Here is a 22,087-nt window from a genome sequence, read left to right as displayed (position 1 = left end):
CTCATCTGGAATATGCAGTTCAGTTTTGGGCACCAGTTCTCAAAAAGGATATAGGAGAACTGGAGAAAGTGCAGAGAAGAGCAACCAAACTGATAAGAGGCATGGAGGAGCTCAGCTATGAGGAAAGATTAGAGGAACTAAATGTATTCACTCTTGAGAAGAGGAGAATAAGGGGGGATATGATCAACATGTACAAATATATAAGAGGTCCATACAGTGAACTTGGTGTTGAGTTATTCACTTTACGGTCATCACTGAGGACAAGGGGGCACTCTTTACGTCTAGAGGAAAAGAGATTTCACCTCCAAATACGGAAAGGTTTTTTCACAGTAAGAGCTGTGAAAATGTGGAACAGACTCCCTCCAGAGGTGGTTCTGGCCAGCTCAGTAGATTGCTTTAAGAAAGGTCTGGATTCTTTCCTAAATGTACAGAATATAACTGAGTACTAAGATTTGTAGGTATAGTTGATCCAGGGTAAATCCGATTGCCTCTCGGGGATCAGGAAGGAATTTTTTCCCCTGCTGTAGCAAATTGGATCATGCTCCGCTGGGGTTTTTTGCCTTCCTCTGGATCAACTGTGGGTATGGAGTTGGGTGTATAGGATTTTACTGTGTTTTTTTATTTTGTTTTTTGTGGTTGAACTGGATGGACTTGTGTCTTTTTTCAACCTGACTAACCAACTAACTAACTAACTATGTAATGTCTTGGTACATTTTTCTAATCATCCTTCCTTCAAATGATATGAAGTTTGTCATTGCCGTATGCTGACAAAGAGCCCCACACCATGATGTTCCCACCTTCAAACTTCTATGTTGTTATGTTTTTGGGGTGATGTGCAGTGCCATTTGACCTCCAGACCTGGTGTGTATTATGGCATCCAAAGAGTTCAATTTTAGTCTCATCTGACCAGACTATTTTCTCCCAGTGTTTCACAGGCTTTTCTAAATGTTGTGCAGCAAACTTTAAACAAGCTTCAACATGCTTTATTTTTCAGCAATGTAGTCTTACTTGGTGAGCGTGCATACAGGCCATAGCGGTTGAGCATATTACTTATTTTCTTTGAAACAATTGTACCTGCTAATTCCAGGTCTTTCTGAAGTTCTCCACAAGTGGCCATTGGCTATTGGACAACTCTTCTGATAATTCCTTTCACTCCTCTGTCAGAAATTAAGTGAAGAGCACCTGATCGTGGCCGGTTTATGGTGAAATTATGTTGTTTCCACTTCCAGATTATGGCCCCAACAGTGCTTAGTGGAACATTCAGAATTTTAGAAATTCTTCTGTAAACAATGCCTTCAGTATGCTTTGAAACAATACGGTTGATAAGGTATTGAGAGCCCTTTGCTTTTACCCAACATGAGAGGTTTGTGTGACACCTCAGTAATGTTCAGACTGAACAAGCCAATTTAATTTGCACTGATAAGGGGCAGGATTGCATTTTAATTACGGATAGATTTCAGCTTGTTTCTTGGCTTTCCATGCCTTTTTGCTCTTCCCTTTCTTCTTGTGTTCAATACCTTTTCCCTGTGTCATTCCATTTTTATTTTTTTTTACACATAAAACTTAAATTTTAAAACATATTTATTTTGGTTCCTTTGTATGTATGGATTGAATGGGTTTATTACTGACATGTGGTGAAAATGTATTAAACAGAAAAAAATATAGCGCATACCAGAGTGAATATAAGTGTAACAGCTGCGTCTCAAAATGTCATACAACATCAATTAAACATAAAAAAGGAGGAGTCGCGCTAAATGATTGAAGTGAATACAAATATAAAGTGAACACAGTGAATGAACAGTGCACATTTATAGGGCATGAACTGATGTTCTCATACCAGCTCCAACATAAAATAGTCCATAATGTGAGAAATTTAAAAAGGGAATGAGCCAAAGGCAAAATGAACTAAAAAGAAATAAAACACAGTCCCAAATAATTAGTGAAAATGAGTATCCCGAAAGTGCCAAAAAAAGGGGAATCCACAGATGCTGTGATGAATAGCAGACAGGAGACCTCCACCAATGGATCACACTGACTCTTACCAGAGATCAATCAATGATCAGCATAAACGATATCCAACCTCCACTAAGGAACAGGTAAAACTCTCATCCAATAAACCACCACGATAAACAGTGTTCCTCTCTGATGGCAGCCCAATAAAATGCTCCAGCGTATGAAAAGAGATTAAAAGGAACTCATAGCGTGATACTGCAAGATGTTTTATTAATAACAAAAAGTAGTGCACTTACATCAATCCGATGAATCGTAGCATATAACAGATAAAATAACACACAGCCGGCCGGTCTGTGTAAGGAAGCGCGTGCCCAGAGATCCGGGTCCTCGCACGTGTAACGCGGTGACGGCGCTTTGACGTCACCGCGTTACACCGCGTCATAATAGCGGCGACGGCGCGACACGTCATCGGCAGAGGATTTTAGCGCGGATTTCAATGCGATGGTGTGTACACGCCATCGCATAGAAATCTTCTGAAATCCTCGAGAGGATTTATCCGCGGATACGGTCCGCTGGACCGTATCTGCGGATAAATCCTCTCGTGTGTATGGGGCCTCAGTGTGATCCATTGGTGGAGGTCTGTCTGCTATTCATCACAGCATCTGTGGATTCCCCTTTTTTTGGCACTTTCGGGATACTCATTTTCACTAATTATTTGGGACTGTGTTTTATTTCTTTTTAGTTCATTTTGCCTTTGGCTCATTCCCTTTTTAAATTTCTCACATTATGGACTATTTTATGTTGGAGGTGAAAATGTATTGTAAATAGAACTTTTAGAAATAGATTTAGCTAGAAAAAATGGCGATGTGTTCAATACTTATTTTACCTAATAGATGAGATATATATATATATATGCATACACACACACACACACACACACACACACACACACACACACACTTCAACCTCTTAGTGTCTTTCCATTCCGCCGCAACATAGTTGCAGATCAATCAATACAACATATTATACACATAAGTAAACAGAAAAGTTACCTAGCTCATACAGATGTCCTTGTATATCAACAAAAGCAATGAAGTGCAAGTCTACTTTATCATCTAAACTCGGTGCCTGTGGGAGAAGCACAAATAATTTTTATTACATGTAAAAAGCAGAGAATTACATCAGGAGGAACAAATACAATTACACTGGAAAGTTACTGTCTTGTTTAACACAAAATATGAACACAATTTTTTAAATTATTTATAAAAAAAAAAAAAAAAAAAAAAGGCATTGATTGTAAGCCATGTTTTCATTGTCAAATCGGCTCAGACACAGCTAAGGCCCTTTTCACACAGGGCAGTGGAGGTGCGGTGACGGTATAGCAGCGCAATTTTTAGCACCGCTATACAGTCATATTTACTGCGATACTCGGCCACTAGCGGTGCGGTCTTAACTAGACCTTAACGGCCACTAGCGGCTGAAAAAGGGTTAATACCGCCGGCAATGCGCCTCTGTAGATTGATTTCAATGGGAAGGAGCGGTAAACACCCCGCTCCTATACTGCTACAAAGATGCGGCTTGCAGGACTTTTGGAGCGGTCCTGCTAGCGCACAGCTTCAGTGTGAACATTTGTAGACTGCAGGGCACGATTTTTTCAGGCGGTATAGCAGCGCTATTTTTAGCGCTGAACCGCCTGAAAAACTTGTCAGTGTGAAAAGGGGTCTAAGGGAAACCTTCATATGAACTTGTGCAACTGTTACAGAAGAGTCAGGAGATGTTTTACCCCTGACATTAAAGAGGAACTGGAGTCTGCTCACATAATTTGTAATAAAAAAAACATCTTTGCCATTCTGAAGCTTCTTTGCCCTATGCATGACAGACATCCTTAGCAAGGTGCCTGCAAAGATCCCTAACCTGCTGCCTTTAATCAGTTATGTTTTATATGTTAAAAAGGTATACAGAGAGAATCGAGAGGCAAGAAAGAGGGGCAGAAGGCATATATTAGGGACCCAGTGTGAGTGTTCTAGGCTAAAGTGATATTAAAGTCTGTTTTTTTTTTTATAAAAATAACAATCATGTCATACTTACCTGCTCTGTGCAGTGGTTATGTACAGCTCTGTGTGTCCATTCAGACACAGAACTTCAGACCAGTTACTCAGAGCCATGCAATGGACCAGGGCTGCCTGGAGGGCATCCAAAAACGAATTCTTAATTTACATTTGCTTCTTCAAATTTTATACTGGACTATCTCGTCTAATTTAAAACGTTGTTGGTGTGGATCAGTTCTCTATGTGCCAACCCAATGTCTGGCAGAGTGCACATAACATGCATTTTAGATGCGTTGCAGTTTTGTTTTAGCTTAGAACAGCAAAAAACAGGTAAAAAAAAAAATGCAACATGCTGATTTTTTTTAAAGGAATGAACATGGAATCCAGAATCACGGGACGCATTTGCGATGCCATCATTTGTTAATGGCTCCCCAAATGCGGTGCAATCTTCCCGTAATTGTCAAGCAACAAGATGCGATAAAATCTTGGCAAAAAAAATGCCAAAACGGACCGGACTGTGACAAATTTGGTACAGGAGCTTCTTTGGTGCTTTTTTGGAGCGGAGGAAGGCCCATTCAAATTTATAGTGCTGCTCCAAAAACACACACGAAGCTAAAAACAAAAAAACGGGGTAGCAGGTGTCACTGCAGTAAGCTTAGGTGTGAATGAAGCCTTAGGCACATGTCACGTTATAGTTATTTTGCAAGATTTCTGTACTCCCTTCAAAATCCTGAGAGAAAGCTTAAACACGCATGTATGCAGCACAAATCTCTTTGGAGATCAAGCCACTTGAGGTTATGCAAGAAATAGGGTAAAGGAATGCTCTCAGATTACATATGAATGTATAGGATTTACATAAAAGAAGTGCATTAGGAAAACATTATCGTGACCTAAGGATCGTAACAGTATTTCAATCATGCTGCACTCTAATAATATTGTGTTAAACAAGGGAATCATTTTGAACAAAAGTATATAATTTATATTATGAAAAAAAAAAACACAACAAAAAACAAAACATAAAGCCTCAAATAAAGTACACAAATTCACTTCACTTAAATCCCCAAGGATATTTGGCATATAAAATCAGTCTGCATTAATCCAGTGCAATAAAAAAACATGCAGTCACCAGGAAAGTGTTAGCACCTCAATGCATTTTTAATAAAGTGATTGTTTTTAAAGGCTATACGCACTTTTTTTGCATATACTACCTTGATACCCAAAGTAGCATTACAGGTCGTACCCCATGTTTTCTCAATAATAACTATTCATATATGTGCAACCTAGAGTCGCAGCAACTTCAGGGCTTCCATCTTTCCCTGGTCTTCGTGGGCTCGGGCGGTACAAGTGGCTGGGGCCGCAATGACGCAACACCTCTAACACACCTATTGCGCAAGCTTATGCCACAAAGTGTCCTACAGTGCACGCACCAGGACACATGGTGGACAGAGAAGTTGCGTTGTCCATGCTGGTCCCCGTCAAGGGGATGTGACGTTTACAGACGCAGCCATTACCACAGAAGGAGAAATGGAACCAATTAAGCTCCTTCCTTTCCTGAGAATGGGGGTCCTGGAGGGCAATCTAGCATAGAACCCTACCATCTGTTTCCAGAGCAGCCAGCTAGGTAAATTGATGGGTGGGAAGAAAAAAAAAGTGAGGACAGCCATAAATAAAAAACAGAGGCCTCCCTTAGGTTCTAGGCCAGTTTTTCTCAACTCCAGTCCTCAAGGTGCCCCAACAGGTCATGTTTTCAGGATTTCATTTTGATGAAACCGCTATGGTAATTACGAAGGCAGTGAAACTAACCAAATCACCTGTGCAAAATAATGGAAAGCCTGAAAACATGACCTGCTGGGGCGCCTTGAGGACTGGAGTTGAGAAACGCGGTTCTAGGCGATGCATCTCCTCCAGTCAGAGGAAGCACCAGAACTTCCTTTTAACCTGTCTTTGGCGATGCGTTTCCAACTCCTGTTGGAGGAGGTGCCTACATCAAATATGCTTTTTTTTGGAAGAAGACTTGGGAAAAATCCATCCATGCTTGACCTTTCACCAAGGACTGGTTATTAGAGGTTGCCAGGATTTCAAATTAACAGACAAACAATTGTAGCCCAATTATATTAAGATCATACAGAACATCTATGGGCTTGTTTAGTCTAGGTGACAAGATTTACTACAGACAATTCTGATACATAAAACACATAGGGACAATGGTAAAAAATTAGAACACATACAAGCTTATTCAGTTACCCATAGTGACAATGCCAAGGGCAGGAACCCAGAAGATTTCAGCTTACCGCAGTAAAATCAAAAAAGATGTGACAAAGGATGTTCAATCAATATGTCATGCTACATTAAGTTTTCCACAAATATTGTTCTCTTGTATGGTCCCAAGGCCTCATGCACACGATGAAATCACAGCTGCGGTTTTCGGTTTCAGGCGTTCTTTGTTTTTGTTTTTTTTTGCAGCCGGAAAACTCCCCAGCATGTTATCTTATGTGTCCATGCACAAATAGGCTGTTATTAGCGTTTTCTGTGTGTAACCCCCGCCCCTCCCAGAACTAGTGGGTTTTAAGAGTCTTTCAGCTTACAAATGTTGAAAAACCCAGATATTTGGCTTTCATCTGCGTTTTTGAGCTATAAGCTTTTTTTTTTTTTTTTTTATTAATTTTTTATAGCAAAAACACACACACACACACGGCTGAAAAACGATACTACAAAAACACTGACAAACTCATTCTACATTCTAAGGGCCCTTTCACACGTACGGACAAACGGTCCGTTTATTACAAGTCAGTTTACGGACTTGTAATGTATCCCTATGGGATTGCAGACGTTAGCGGATGATGCATCCGCTAACGTCCGCAACCATTCGTGTCCGCAAAGATCCACTTTTGCGGACGGAAGAAAACCCTATTTTTCTTCCGTCCGGCGGAACGGATGAATACGGACACACGGTCCGTATTCATCCTATTCCCCATATGGGAGAGTGGAGGAGAGACAGGGCGGTCTCTGCACTGTGTGCGGGGACCGCCCTGTCCGCCGACAGCTCAGCGGGGATTTACAGGGGAATCCCCGCTGAGCCAAACGGGCTAACGGAGCGGATCAATACGGATCCGCTCCGTGTGAAAGAGCCCCAACGCTACTGGCTTTTTTAGAACGCCTAAAGAGCATCTTATTATATTCCTCTATGGTGCTACAGTTTGATAAGAGCTTCACCAATCTGGCCACATGTATGCATCACTGTAACCAGCACATGGCCGGCAACTTCCACTTTTCCAAACATCATATTTAGACTTTTCCTAATAACACTACATATTCTAAATACAGAAATAGTTTACTACCAACAGATAGAGGGAATTATTAGCAGGCATAGGTGTGTGCAGTCTATTGCATTAGGGTGTGCACCTCAAACCAAAGTTTAAACACAAGTGTGTGCGCGCGCACACTTTTTTGCTGACAAGCCAAGGGTTCATATGGATTTGAATTGCCTTTTTTTTTGGTCCATCCAGCATGTGCCTGCCCTGCTCAGTGCTGCCTCAGAGCTTACATCGAACTTGTAGCCACCTTCCTGCCGCTATCCAGGCTCCGCTAGTCCGCTGCTGTTTCCAAAGGAGAGAGGGCGGAGTGCAGATGTATATCACTCCACCGGCGCCTGCAGGACCTGCAGCCGAAACTATAGAAGTCGCATCGAAAAATGCTGTTAGATTACCCTGTGGGTGTGGTCCCTACCACGGTGCCCAATCACCTTCAACTCGCAGCACAGCTGTTTTTGCCAGCATGGACCCGACCCCAGTAGTGACCGATACACAGACATGCTACAGCGCAGTCAGCACTAGCACTCTAGCAGTGAAAGCACAGACAGAGCACAGGAATGATTAGGTTGTACCTGCCCCCCCCCCCCCCTGTGTGCGCACACCTATGTTAGCAGGTGTGCAAAGATTGTGTTTGCAGATGCAGATGTTTTTAGTAGCCTTAAGAGTCCTTTTACACAGGCTTGTCCACTTGCTCAGCGGGAGACTAAGCTGAGCAGGCAGATGAAAGGTCAGTTTCCATTCACTGTGCTAAGATAGCCCCGCTTTGCTCTATGGGGAGATCGGATGAAAACAGACCGCCTGTCCATTTTCATCCGCTCCCATCTGCCTGACGGATGGAAAATAGGGTCACCTCACCACCCATCTGGATTTCACTGACAGGATCAGATAGCAGTGGGTATCAGCAAACATGTCACCGCTGACATCCGCCACTCCATAGAAGTAAATGGAGGCTCCGATCACAATCGACCTGAAAAACCGACAGCCCGACCTGAACGGAAAGCCTGTGTGAAAGCGGCCAAAGCTGCAGTTCTGTAACACATTTCAAGACTTTTGTAACTTGTAGACATAAAATGTTTGTAACCTTAAATTGCATTACTCTACCAGACCCTATCTTTATCCACCTATAACACGTAATTGTATAGGTTTGTGGAAAACGCAGCTTCTTTATACCTTTATTGCAGATATCTTCAGGCCGGTCACATGACTCCCAGCTGTTCTACTCCAATCCAGGGCTACAGTGGGAGGAGCCGAGGTCTCCCACTGATGGGGGCTGGGAGGTCATGTGATCGCTGTGCTGCCCGCTTGGCTCCTCCCGCTGTAGCTCTTAGATGGGATGGAGAGCGGCCGGGAGATATCTGCATAAAAAGGTATTTAGACACTTTGTTTTTCACACACATACACTGCCTGTAAGGGCACTTTAACACTGAGGCGGTAAAGTGCTGCTAGTTTTAGGCAGGGAGGGGAGTGGGGAGGAGGACAGAGTAGAGGAGGATAGCTGCAGATGGAGGTACTTAAACTGACCACAGTGTCAGGGCTCAGCAGCCATTTTAAGCCGTAGTCAGTTTACAGGGTGGAGGGCAGAACCAGGCAGGATCAGCCAGGTATTTCAGGTTAAAGGGGCCAAATTATACAGCGCAAGCACTGTGCCGTTATTCATGCTTTAAAAAAGGAACAGGATTCTTTTTATTTTTCTAGGGTAACGAACACTTTAAAATGTAGTGCCGCAGACTCCTTTTTTCCTAGAATTGTCAATAGCAGCATTATTCCACCTGCTTTCCTTAACCACTTCCATACCGGGCCTATTCTGGCACTCCTCTCCTTTTTTCCTTTTTTTTTTTCGCTAGAAAACTCAGAACCCTAGGAAATATAATAGCGGTCGTTGCCACTTTTTATGTCACACGATATTTGTGCAACAATTTTTCAAATGCCTTTTTTTGAAAAAAAAGACGTTTCATGAATAAAAAAAATTTAAAAAAAAGTTAGCCCAATATTTTTATATAATGTGAAAGATGTTACGTCAAATAGATACCCAACATGTCACGCTTTAAAATTGTGCAACTTATGAAATGGAACCAAACTTTGGTACTTTAAAATCTCCATAGGCGACGATTCATTTTTTTTTTTTTACACAGGTTACTAGTTTAGAGTTAGAGGTGGTCTAGTGCTACAATTCTTGCTCTTGCTTTAAACACACGCGGCAATACCTCACGTGTGGTTTGAGCAACGCTTACATATGCGGGATGGGGGCACTTTAAAATATATATATTTTTTTTGCACTCTTTTGTTTATCACTTTCATTCCTATTACAAGGAATGTAAAGATCCCTTGTAATAAAAATGGTGCAACAACTCTCTCATCTCTCCTCCAGGCTGGAACGCATCAGATCCCGCCCCCCCCCCAAAAAAAAAAAAAGTGTACTTCAAATGGATGTCGAGAAGAGATAAACAGGTACAACTTGTTTAGAGGGATTTGCGTCATCTCTATACCCTGAGGCCAGTCACTTTGTTTAGTATAAGCATGTGAGGGTTTACAACCACTTTAAAAATACAGAAAATAATCCATCCATCAGCATGTGCACCCAGCTCTCATAACTGTTATTCCTAATGTCAACTTTAACAAATTAGATTTTTTTTGACTGATGGGTCTGTGAAAAAAAAAAAAAAAATCTGTGCATTTAAAAAAGGTAATTTAGGGGAATCCTAAATTCTTAAGGAAAGGTGAAACAGTCAAAAGGGCAATCCCCCATTTACCCTTACCAGGCTTTATCAGGCAATTACAGAGGCCATCCATCTGGTGGTGAAACCTGGTATTGCAAAATGACCACACAGACAGAAAATGCTAGCCATCTTAATTGGAAGGCCTTGCTTCAATTACCCTTGCACAGTTAACAACTGTGACACAGGTTATCACAAGATTACTTATAAATCTGGAAATCTTGCTCCAATAAACATTTACTGCAATCTGGCAAGTTTATTTACGTTTTAAATTTTCCTTGACCAATTTAATATGTTCACATTCCATTTTCCACAATAAACTAGTGAAATATTGCATAAACATAAAAGTGAAACTCACCAAACAAGCTCTTCACATCAAGATGTCCAAATTCCAAACATGACTAAGTCAACATGTATGCTGCAAGCAAGGATGTACTTCACCATCAAGTTTAAATGGCCTTTGCAATTATAAGTGGCTTAACAGAAATAGGTTACAAGGAGCTGTCAACGTGTAAATATATAGTATCAAACATCTCAGGGTAATGTGGAACTTCTACCTCTGTTATAAAGTGGGTGAAAAAGCTGGGAGGAGGAATGACACTTTTCATTTAATAAAATGACAAGCCTAAACAAAGGCTTTCAGACTTCAAAGTGCACCTATGAAAGCAGCCCTCATTCACACATGCTACATATTCACTGTTCTAAAGTCTGTCTAGCTTTTTCATTCTTTAAATCATTAGGCAGGCATCCAAGAACTGTCGAGACAGTAGTAAAAAACATAACATTTACACCTAATTTACAAAGTAAACAGCAACTGTAAATGAACATGCCATGACCTGCACGTGTCTACTATGTGAAATAAGGATTCTCAGATCTGTCCATATGTAAAATAAAGTGACTGACGACTCAAGCTGGATTTATTACTGCATATAGCGGGTGTAGCCATGAAAGATCAGGCTGGACCCAAGGTTTCGAGGCTCATGGGGTACTCTGCACATGCTCAGATACATGCAGGCATCTATAAATAGCAGGGATGTCCAACCTTTTGACCTTCCTGGTCCACATTGAAAAAGAGTAATGGTCTTGGGGCACACAAAAAATACACAAACTATAAGGACATCTGACGAGCAGAAAAAGTCAGGCAGATCACAAGTTAACGATCAATATATAGATATAGACATATGGGCCCAGATTCACAAAAGAGATACGACGGCGTATCTCCTGATACGCAGTCGTATCTCTGTTTTAGGGTCTTCCTAACTATGCGACTGATTCATAGAATCAGTTACGCATAGTTAGCCCTAAGATCCGACAGGTGTAATTGAATTACACTGTCGGATCTTAGGATGCAATACCTCGGCCGCCGCTGGGGGGAGTTTGCGTCATAAACCAGCGTCGGGTATGCAAATTAGTAGTTATGGCGATCCACGACGGTTTTTCGCGTTCGCTACGTCGCTGCTAGTCTAGTTTACCGTCGCAAAGTTAGTCGTCGTTTTAGCTGCCCTAACTTTACACAGAACACGTATGTGCTGTATAAAGTATGGCCATCTTTCCCGAGTCGAAATTTAAAAAAATTTTGTTCTTGCGTAAGACGTCCGGGAATACGAAAGTACGCTACGCACGTCGCCGTTCGAAAAAATTCCGTCACTTCGCGCAAAGCACGGCGGGAATTTCAAAACGGAGCATGCGCAGTAGGTCCAGCGCGGGAGCGCGCCTAATTTAAATGGCACACGCCCCTTTGAATTACGCGGGCTTACGCCGGAGGCCGCCAGCGTAAGTTTTCATGCAAGTGCTTGGTGAATCAGGCACTTGCGATGAAAACTTGCGGCGGTGTAACGTGTCTACGATACGTTACGCCACCGCAGTTCTATGTGAATCTGGGCCATGGTACCCATCTTAGTAATTTTTTTATTTCTCATTATAAAAGTAAGAGAGCAACATAAAACTAGTGCAATATTTGACACGGTTTTTGATAAACTAACGCATCAATATCTGGTTCAATGGATGTAGTAGCAATTCTTAATTCTAATGCCGCGTACACACGACCGTTTTTCATGACGAAAAAAATGCAATTTTTTAAATTGGTCATTAAAAACGATCGTGTGTAGGCTCCAGAGCATTTTTCTCATCGTGAAAAATGGGCATTAAAAATTTAGAACATGCTCTCATTTTTCTCGTCGTTTTTCACATCGTCGTGTGTAGGCTTTAAAGCGGGAGTTCACCCATTTATTTATTTTTAGACCTTTTCCCCTTAGATTCCTGCTCGTTTTGTCTAGGGGAATCGGCTAGTTGTTTTAAAATATGATCCGTACTTACCCGTTTTCGAGATGCATCTTCTCCGTCGCTTCCGGGGTATGGGTCTTCGGGAGCGGGCGTTCCTTCTTGATTGACAGTCTTCCGAGAGGCTTCCGACGGTCGCATCCATCGCGTCACTAGTAGCCGAAAGAAGCCGAACGTCGGTGCGGCTCTATACTGCGCACCGACGTTCGGCTTCTTTCGGAAAATCGTGACGCAATGGATGCGACCGTCAGAAGACTGTCAATCAAAATAGGAAAGCCCAGTCCGGCAGCCCATACCTGGAAGCGACGGAGAGGATGCATCTCGTAAACTGTAAGTACTGCTCATATTTTAAAACAACTAGACGATTCCCCTAGACAAAACGAGCATCCATCTAAGGGGAAAATGTGTAATCTATGGGTGAACCTCCGCTTTAACGACGGGAAAAAAACACGCATGCTCAGAAGCAAGTTATGAGACGGGAGCGCTCGTTCTGGTGAAACTAGCGTCTGTAATGGAGATTACATTTGTCACGCTGTAACCGACTGAAAAGCACGAAGACTGAAAAGCGCGAATCGTCTCTCACCAAACTTTTACTAACACAAAATTAGCAAAAGCAGCCCAATGGGTGGCGCCATCTGAATGGAACTCCCCCTTTTATAGTGCCGTCGTGTTGTACGTCACCGAGCTTTGCGCAAGCATTTTTTTTTCACAATCGTGTGTATGCAAGGCAGGCTTGACAAGAATCACGTCGAGAAAAACTTTGTTTTTTCCATGACATTAAAAACGGTCGTGTGTACGTGGCATTAAGGTGCGCCTCAGATATTTTGGTTCTAATTTTGCCCTTTGTGTGCTACATCCTTGAAAATAGTTGCTCACAAATATACGGTAGGTACTGCTGAAAACTGGCGACGTGAATAAAGCGTGAAGAGTGGACAGCTCTTATGATCCTTTAAGCGCCCAGAGGCGATTCAGTTTGCATGTGTAGCGCTATATAAATTTTTCACTCACTCAGATCATTTCTCAGCGTACAAGGCACAGTAAGGGCTGACAAACATTTGTTCCCTCTTCTAATGGGCTCCCCTCATCTCTCCTTTTGTAGAAGTCCAGACAGCTGGTTGACAGGAACTAATCATCAGTGCAATGTAGATGAAAGAAGTGACATAGATGCGTTGTCTATATTAGTGCTGGGAACAGATTTGCATAGCCCGCTTTCCCATTGTAAGAAAGGAACATTTTAACAGCCCTCATATGACATTCAGGTTTTGCTCCTTTGACTACACTAACATTTCTTTAAATATACTTTGTCCACCAATTTAAATTTAAAATTGGCCAACAAATTTTGTTTAGTTTTGTAGCAGATGTCATGAAGCAATGGGAAAAAAAAGAAATAAAATATAAAATGTTGGTTTGTATAATTTCAGATGTTTAGATCTACTGATCGCTTTGACAGGCAGTTCTCACGTATGGTGTCCTTTGCTTAAAGTGGTTGTAAACAATCACCTTGTAAAACAACCCATTAAGTCTGAAATAGAAATGAAAAAGCAAAACATTTGTTTAAAAAATAAAGGACCGAGGCTGTGGAACGCTCTGCCAACCACCATCCGATTGGAGGTGAACCACTTGACCTTCAGAAGAAAGATCAAAACCCATCTCTTCTGAGATCAAAAAGTTCACTCAGGGAATGCATACTAAGCGCCCAGAGGCGATTTAGTTTCCATGTGCTGCGCTATACAAGTCTCTCACTCACTCACTAGAAGTGATATTTGTTAGCTACATAGAGGCTTCACCTTGGCATCATTGTTCCCCAAACACATGAGACATAACAGTCTTTGCAAGTATGTTTCTAAGCAAACATTTGTTTTAAAGAAATACTAAAGTCCCCCCTCCCCCCCGTGCCTTCGTTAAAAATAACAAACATGTTATACTTGCCTGCTCTGTGCAGTGGTTTTGCACAGAGCAGCGCCGATCCTCCTCTTCTTGTGTGCTCCTTCGGTACCCTTAGCTCCTCCCTCCTGTTGAATGCCCCCCCACAGCAAGCAGAGCCGCAGCTCCTTCTGTCCATTCAGACACAGAGCCGTGGTCTGGCCCCCATCCCCTTTCTCGCCTCATTGGTTAACTGAGGGAGCACCTGTTGCTGTCTCAGCCAAGTCTCTCGTGCAACATTGCTGGATCTAGACGGACCTCAACTAAGTATTAGGTGGGCTGGTGCACACAGAAAGTTTATCTAAATGCACATAATGTATTAAGATAAAAAAAACCTTCTGCCTTTACAACCACTTTAAGGCCTCTTGCACACAGGAGTAAAAAATTCATTTTTTTACCGATTTGAAATGGAGATGCATTGTTGTCTATGGGACATTGCACACAGCCAAGTAAAGATCAGTAATACAGCGATGAGTACAAGGCAGTAAGACAAAAACTGAAAATCTTCTCACATACCCGTGTTTACTCATCTAGAAGCAGGTTTGCCAAAGTATAAATGAGCATATTACAAAAACTGCCATCTATGCGCTTACGCACCGTTACTCACCTATACCCAGGTTTTTGCACACATATTTTGGCCCCTTGCACATGGGCTTCACAAGTTCCTGAGTAAACATCAGTAAATTATGACTCCCATGAGCAAGGGGCCCAAGCCAACAACTAAATCTTCAAGGCTGCTAAAAAGTCAACTGCAGTATCTGTCAGTAAAAGCCCAGATAGAATACCCTTGGAGATACTGATAAACCTCCACCCACACTCATGCTTATCTCCGAAATATATTAATCTCTGATAACCTGGTGAAAGTTTTGCGCACACACACACACACACACACACTTCTGCCCATGATTAGTAACTCAATGGGAAGAAACTTCTCTCTCAAAATTTGTGATCTAATAAATTGAGGGAAAACAAAATGTAATGATTCTTACGTTTTAGCATGCATCATCGGTTTTGGATGTGACTGTCAATATAAGATATACTTATGAAGGCCGAACAATATAGCATATACATTTACACACACACACACACACACACACACACACACACACACACACACAAGAGGGGGGGAAAAATGTATACAAATAATTTTTTTAATTGCCCTTCAAAATAAAACATTTGAAATAAAATAAAGTTTTTAAGTTGCTGAGGTTCTTTATGATTGGACTTAAGACTGTGCAGCTTGTATTGTTTTAGTCAATCTGCCAAGTGAAGAGCTGGTCTCCGAAGAGTCCACTAAAAGGAGGACATGCAAGGATCGAAATGCGGTCAGTTCAGCAGGGATCACCTGAACTTCAATACATGTATGGGCAGGCTGGTTGTACAGAAGTCCGTCTACCGATAGACTTCTGTACAACCAGCCTGTTTAAGTTTTCTCAAACGATCAGTGTCCCTCACTGTAGCCAGCAACACCGATCAGTGCGTTCTGGCAGCAGAGATCTCACAGCTTTAAGAACACAATAGCACAGCAGGAGTGATTCACCCATCTACCTCTGTGTAGATGGGGAAATCTGATAATTTTTTCGTTCGACCTGCTGGATGAATGAAAAGGAATGATGTATGGCCAGCTTAAGTCCATTCCGGCAAGCTTTATTATGTCCATTCTAATAATAAATCACGGAGCAGCAAGACGGGAGCAATGACAGGAGCACGGCAGCTGGTATCACACTGTCCTCACTCTTCGACACATACCAGCTGTCTGCCCGAGAAAAGCAAAGGCAAGCTGGATTCTTCCACTTTTATCTATTTGGCCTCAAGAACTGTGACTCTGGGATTACAAACACACTGATCTATTCTGGGAGTTTCCTGTGGGTCGCTGCTTTTGAGAAATGCATTTAGACATAAGAAAAATGCCAGAAAATAAATGCGAATGCTCTCAGGCTATCACTAGAACCAGCTAGCAATCAGGGCCCAAACGGACCCCAAAAATACCAGAAGCTGGACAGCTAATTCTACAAAAACCATGCATGAGGTCCGACACACTATTAAAAGTGCCTCAAAACTGCCTCCGATTCAACATGTACTCCTGCAAAATAAAGGAGCAATCTGCAAATTAGCTTCCACTCTTCACATAAGGGTTTTGTGGGATGTGTGGCTCCTGGGATGACTTTTCTTTTCGCTCTGCAACTTTTTTTGCCCCTTATATATAGTGCTGTGTATTATTAGAAAATTGTGTTGATTTTCTTTAAAAACTTAATAAAAAAAAAAAAGTAGGGGGGGGGGGGGGTGGATAGGGGGAGTCACTCTGGAGTCAACCCAATCATGTCTCTGTGATAAGATCAGCCCGGTAAGGGTAATAGCACAAAGCTATAACAATTATAATAGGAGTATTTTCACAAAAACACACACACACACACACACACACACACTAGGCATACTCAGACAGTTATGCCTTTGGCGTATATATCCAGCTTGCCCAGGAGGCAAGGGCGACTTCCATTTCATCGAGGATCAAGAAGAATCATAGAAGCCAATATAGAAAACTTCCCATATCAAGATTCCTCAAAAATGTCAGTCATGCCCAGAAGGAATATGAGGCCGGGTTCACACTTGTCCGACAAACACTCAGACATTGGGAGCTCATGTCGCATGACGTGTGAAAATCAATGTTTCCCTATGAGAGCCATCTTAACTGGTCCTACACAAATCAATCCGACTTTGAAAATGCTCCCTGTACTATTTTGGTCTGACTTTGATCCTACTTCAGCCCATTGAATATCATTGAAGTCGGATCAAAGTAAGATCCTTGTCCTTACCATCCGACTTTTTTACATCCAACATGGTGATTACAGCAGCAGTAAAAGGAATTTATCTCACATTGGGATTGTTTTGATTGGTCAAAGGACAAGTCAGACTATCACAAAGTTGGATTAAAGTAGTATCCTGTTCATTCAAGTGGGATGGATGTAGGACTGATGTTGCAGAGCAAAGTAGGATGAAAGTCGGATGGCTGTTGTGTAGTACCAGTGTGAACCCAGCCTAAAGGGAGTCTGCAGAGATGACCGGCGCACTTTAGGCCAGGTCAACAACATATGGAGATATTAACCCTCTTCAGTAGAGCACTTAGAACAAACTGCTGACGTGTGGATAGATATTGGACAGCCTCTGCAGTGTGTAGTATTCTCTGTAATAGTTTTAGATATTGGACAGCCTCTGCAGTGTGTAGTATTCTCTGTAATAGTTTTAGATATTGGACAGCCTCTGCAGTGTGTAGTATTCTCTGTAATAGTTTAATTTGAGCGTATGTGCCCACAGCTAAGATCAGATCGAGCAAGCATGCAAGCAATGATCTAGGCCAGTTTTTCTCAACTCCAGTTCTCAAGGCGCCCCCAACCAGTCATGTTTTCAGGCTTTCTATTATTTTGCACAGGTGATTGGATCAGTTTCACTGCCTTAGGCCCCATGTACACGGGACGCTGCTAAACGTACGTTCAGAGGCAGTTGGATGCTTTTTTCAACTGCCCCTGAGCTCATTCAATGTATTCTATGTGGACCATGTACACAGTCTTGTTTATTGCCGTTTTTAGGCAGTTGCATTTAACAGCGTTTCTTTGAACGCAAAAAATGGGTTATTGGAGACGCTTCTAAGCGCAAAATGCGGCTAAACACTGCTTGTAAACACGGCAAAACTGACTTTTTAAACATGGGTTACTATCTGTCAAGTTTAATCAATCATTTAGGAGCAAATGTAAAAGTGTCCCCATGTACATGGAGCCTTAGTAATTACCACAGCCGTTTCATCTGAGGGAAATCCTGAAAACATGTCCTAATTGCACCACAACAGGTCTGGAGTTTTTAGAAACACTGATCTAGGCAACCATCCAAAGTCATCCTCCGTTGAGTGGATAAACCCGCATTCCATTCAGATATAGCGAGGCTAGCCTAGGTTCATTACCAGTGTTTAATACAGAGTATATAGAGGAGAGCAGTCAAGACATTTCACAATAAGCAAGATTCTCCAAAGAGTGGGAAAACAGCAGAGTATGGTCTGCATATAAGAAATGTTATCTTCCCAGGAGCCTACTGGTAAACCTGAGAGATTTGTGGCTTTCCAGATCAGAATTGCTAGCAGTTGTTACGCCAGAGCAAAGAGCCCAGGTAATAATGGCCAGCCAGGTCTCCTGCCCTATGAAACGGAAACTGCGGGGACATAATTTTGGTGCAATGTAGCAATAGGAGAATTACCCAGTTAAGGACCACCGCATAACTAAATACGTCGGCAGAAAGGCACGGCTGGGCATATGGATGTACAGATACGTTCCCTTTAAGAAGCCCAGCTGCAAGTTGCAAGCACGCAGCTGGCGGCGTGCTCGCGCCACGGTCCCGATCTCTGTGACCGTGGGACCCGATCGCCCACCGGTGTCCCGCGATCGGGTCACAGAGCTGAAGAAACGGGGAGAGGCAAGTGTAAACAAACCTCTCCCCGTGCTTCCTAGTGAGCCTGTCACTGAGCGTCTGTTCCCTGTCATAGGGAACGACGATCAGTGATGACACACGCCCACCCCACGTCCCCCTACAGTAAGAAACACACACTAGGGAACACTTAACCCATTTAGCGCCCCCTACAGTTTGACCCCTTCACTGATCGTGTAATTTTCACAGTAATCAGTGCATTTTTATAGCACCGTTTGCTGTGAAAATGACAATGGTCCCAAAATAGTGTCAAAAGTGTCCGCCATAATGTCGCGGTCATGATTTAAAAAAATAAAATAAATAAATAAATAAAAAAGTTGATCACCGCCATTACTAGTAAAAAATAAATAAAAACTATCCCCTATTTTGTAGACGCTATAACTTTTGTGCAAGCCAATCAAATGCTTATTACGATTTTTTTTATCAAAAATATGTACAATAATATGTATCGGCCTAAACTGAGGAAAAATAAAATATTTTATATATTTTTGGGGGATATTTATTATAGCAAAAAGGTGTTTTTTTTCAAATTGTCACTTTATTTTTGTTTATAGCACAAAAAATAATAAAAAAAAATCGCAGAGGTGATCAAATACCACCAAAAGAATGCTCCATTTGTGCGGAAAAAAGGGACGTCAATTTTGTTAGGAGCCACGTCGCACAACCGTGCAATTTTCAGTTAAAGTGACACAGTGCCGAAGGGGCCTGGTCCTTTAGCTGCATAATGGTCCGGGGACCATTTGCAGGATGCTAACAATTTCACCGCCGACTGGAGTGTCTGCAACTTCTCCAAAATGAAGGAATACCTTCGCCTCCGAGGAGTCCAAGGTCAACCCTAGGTACTCCAGACGCAGAGTCGGTACCAAGACCGACTTCTAAATGTTGAGCACCCAATCAAATTCCCAGAGGGTCTGACTGGCTATAGACACGTTTTCCCTCCAATTCTAAGACAGAAGCAGCTCTCAGAAGATCGTCCAAGTAGGCCCATGACAGCAATGCCTCGCTGTCTCAGCAAAGCCAGAATCGGGGTAAGCACCTTGGTGCCGACGCTAGGCCAAAGGGAAGAGCACAAACCGATAGTGGTCTTCTCCGATCACAAAGCGCAGAAACCGCTGATGCCCGGTGCAGATGGGGACATGCAAGTATGCGTCCCTTGATGTCCAGGGACGCCAAAAAGTCCCCTGGATGGAGCGCAGCAACCACCGAACGAATGGATTGTACTGCTCCTATTAAGGCAGCCCGACGAGCCGGAAGGAGAGGAACATTTGAGGGAAAGAATCTGTTTGGCGGACCAGAAAAACTCAATCTTGTACCCCGAAGTGACCACCTCGCAGACCCACTGGTCGGAGAGCAGGGAGGTCCACTGAGCTGTAAACTCGCAAAGCCATTCCCCCCCCCCTGAGTCGGGGGGGCAAAACTTCATGTGGTAGCAGGCTTGGTAGCCGGCTTGTTTGGCTTGCGCACCCAGGGACGCTTCTGTCCCCCAGCTGGACCTTTCTCAGTCTGGGAGGATCTGCTGGCTGACCCTGACTGACGAAAATACAGCTTCTGCGCGGAATAGGAGGGCCCCGGTTTACGCCAAGGCTCCTTCCCCTTAGGGGACTGAGGGAGAAGTGTGCTCTTACCTCCAGTGACATCCTTAATAATGTCGTCCAGCGAGGTACCAAAAAGTCTCCCACCTTTGAAGGGCAAATCTGCTAGAGCTCTTTTGGATGCTTGGTCAGCGGACCAGCATTTCAACCAAATCAGGCGGCGCAATAACACCGCCGATATAGAGGCTCTGGAGATCAAATGAGCTGCATCCAGAGTGGCATCACAGACATACACAAAGCCCTGTACCAACTGGTCGGCCAACCTCACACACTCAGGGGGGAGCTGATACTCCTCCAATGTCTGGCGCAAAATCTTTGCCCATTCAGCAAGCGTCTGAGACACCAAAATAGGCCGCAACACAGACCCCAGCATGGTGAACATGAAAACGGGTTACAGTTTCGGACCTCCCATCAGTAGGGTCCTTAACGGCAGGGGTCCCCTCTACCGGGAGAGTGGTTACCTTTTTTAGCCGAGAGACCGGGGGGTCCACGACTGGAGGAGAGGCCCAATTTTTCCAAAAGGCTCTCCTCAAAAGGATAACGGACCACTATGTGCCGCTCCCATTCCTTATCTATAAACTTCTCAAAGAAAGTAACATAAGGAAAAAAAAACTTTCACAGAGCGGTTAGATTTGCGAACCCAATGGAGTCAGACCCCTCTGTGGAAGTCCCAGCTGCATCCTCCAGCTTGAGAGAGTCCCTCACATCATCATAAAGTGCACTCACAAGTGCCCTGTCTTGCACCGACCCTGACGAGGGGTCCTCCTCACCAGGGAGGTCCTGATCCGCATCCTGTGACATATCGAAACCGGGGTCCTGAGCTTTTACCCCCCTTACACCCGCACGCCGCCTTCCATCATGGCATAAATGATTCCAGGACTGCCCACTGCTTATCCATGGGAACCGCAGGTGCAGGGGCACCGTTTTGCTGCCTCTGGCAATTAGGGACGAAAGGGCCAGATAGTGACTCCATGATCACCCACTAACCAGCCCTCAGGGACTAAGTGAAAAACACTCAAGACGTCCACCCTCCTTGCTGTACCGACTGAGGGGGGGGGGGTTACCCAGGAGACTCACCACCCAGAGGGAGACCGCTCAGCACCACTGCCCGCCCTTCTGTATACACAGCGTGTGTGAGGAAAGACTGAGGTAAATGAGCTGCGTGCCGTTCAGAGAGCCAGTGCTAGAGGCCAAAACCCACTCCAAAAATGGCAGCCAGATGCCTCAGATAAAAGGGCGCGGACCACAAGAAAATGGCCGCCCGCAATACCAACCTGCGCCAACATACCAACCTGCGCCTGAGCCCCCGCGATGCGGACGAGAAGGCCGTGCAGAGACTTCCCAGGAGACCAGACCACCCCCTCACAGAAAACAGACCCCGGCATGCCACAAGGACCTGGAGTCCCCCCACAGGTACACCCCGGTCGCAGGGGTTTCCTAGGGCAGGAGGGGAAAGGGCAACAGAGAGCAGGGAAAGGAGGACAGGAGAACCCCTTAATCCCGGGAATGCCCAGCTGTTCCATCCTGCCGAGGCAGGGGGAACCGTACTTACCCATCCTCGTGAGGACTTGCTGGCGCGTCCCCTGACAGACCCACAACCAATGGTACGGAGTAGCTGTCGGCCCGGTCCACTGTGAGTGAGACAACAGCAGCCCAGTCATATGTGGACCCCGAAGCATATGCTCACCGGCCACCCCTGATGCATGTCGTGGCCAATGCAGCACGTAGCCAAGGTCTGCTCACGCTTGATGGCTGGACTGGGGGGACTACAAGGATCTATAATATCCAGCCTGTCA

General features: G+C 43.7%; 1 protein-coding gene across 2 annotated transcripts in view; it reads right to left on the bottom strand.

Annotated features, from left to right (window-relative positions):
* Positions 1 to 22,087, bottom strand: part of UCHL3 (ubiquitin C-terminal hydrolase L3) — a 92,358-nt gene that overhangs the window by 15,737 nt on the left and 54,534 nt on the right. For both annotated transcript variants that reach the window (XM_040341381.1, XM_040341382.1), the window contains one exon: positions 3,006 to 3,081. In XM_040341381.1, coding sequence (XP_040197315.1) covers positions 3,006 to 3,081 — 76 coding nt within the window. The remainder of the gene's footprint in view (positions 1 to 3,005; positions 3,082 to 22,087) is intronic.

Source organism: Rana temporaria, chromosome 2 (assembly GCF_905171775.1).
Source record: "Rana temporaria chromosome 2, aRanTem1.1, whole genome shotgun sequence".
NCBI classification, from domain to species: Eukaryota; Metazoa; Chordata; class Amphibia; order Anura; family Ranidae; genus Rana; species Rana temporaria.
This window is presented reverse-complemented; position numbering and strand designations above follow the sequence as displayed.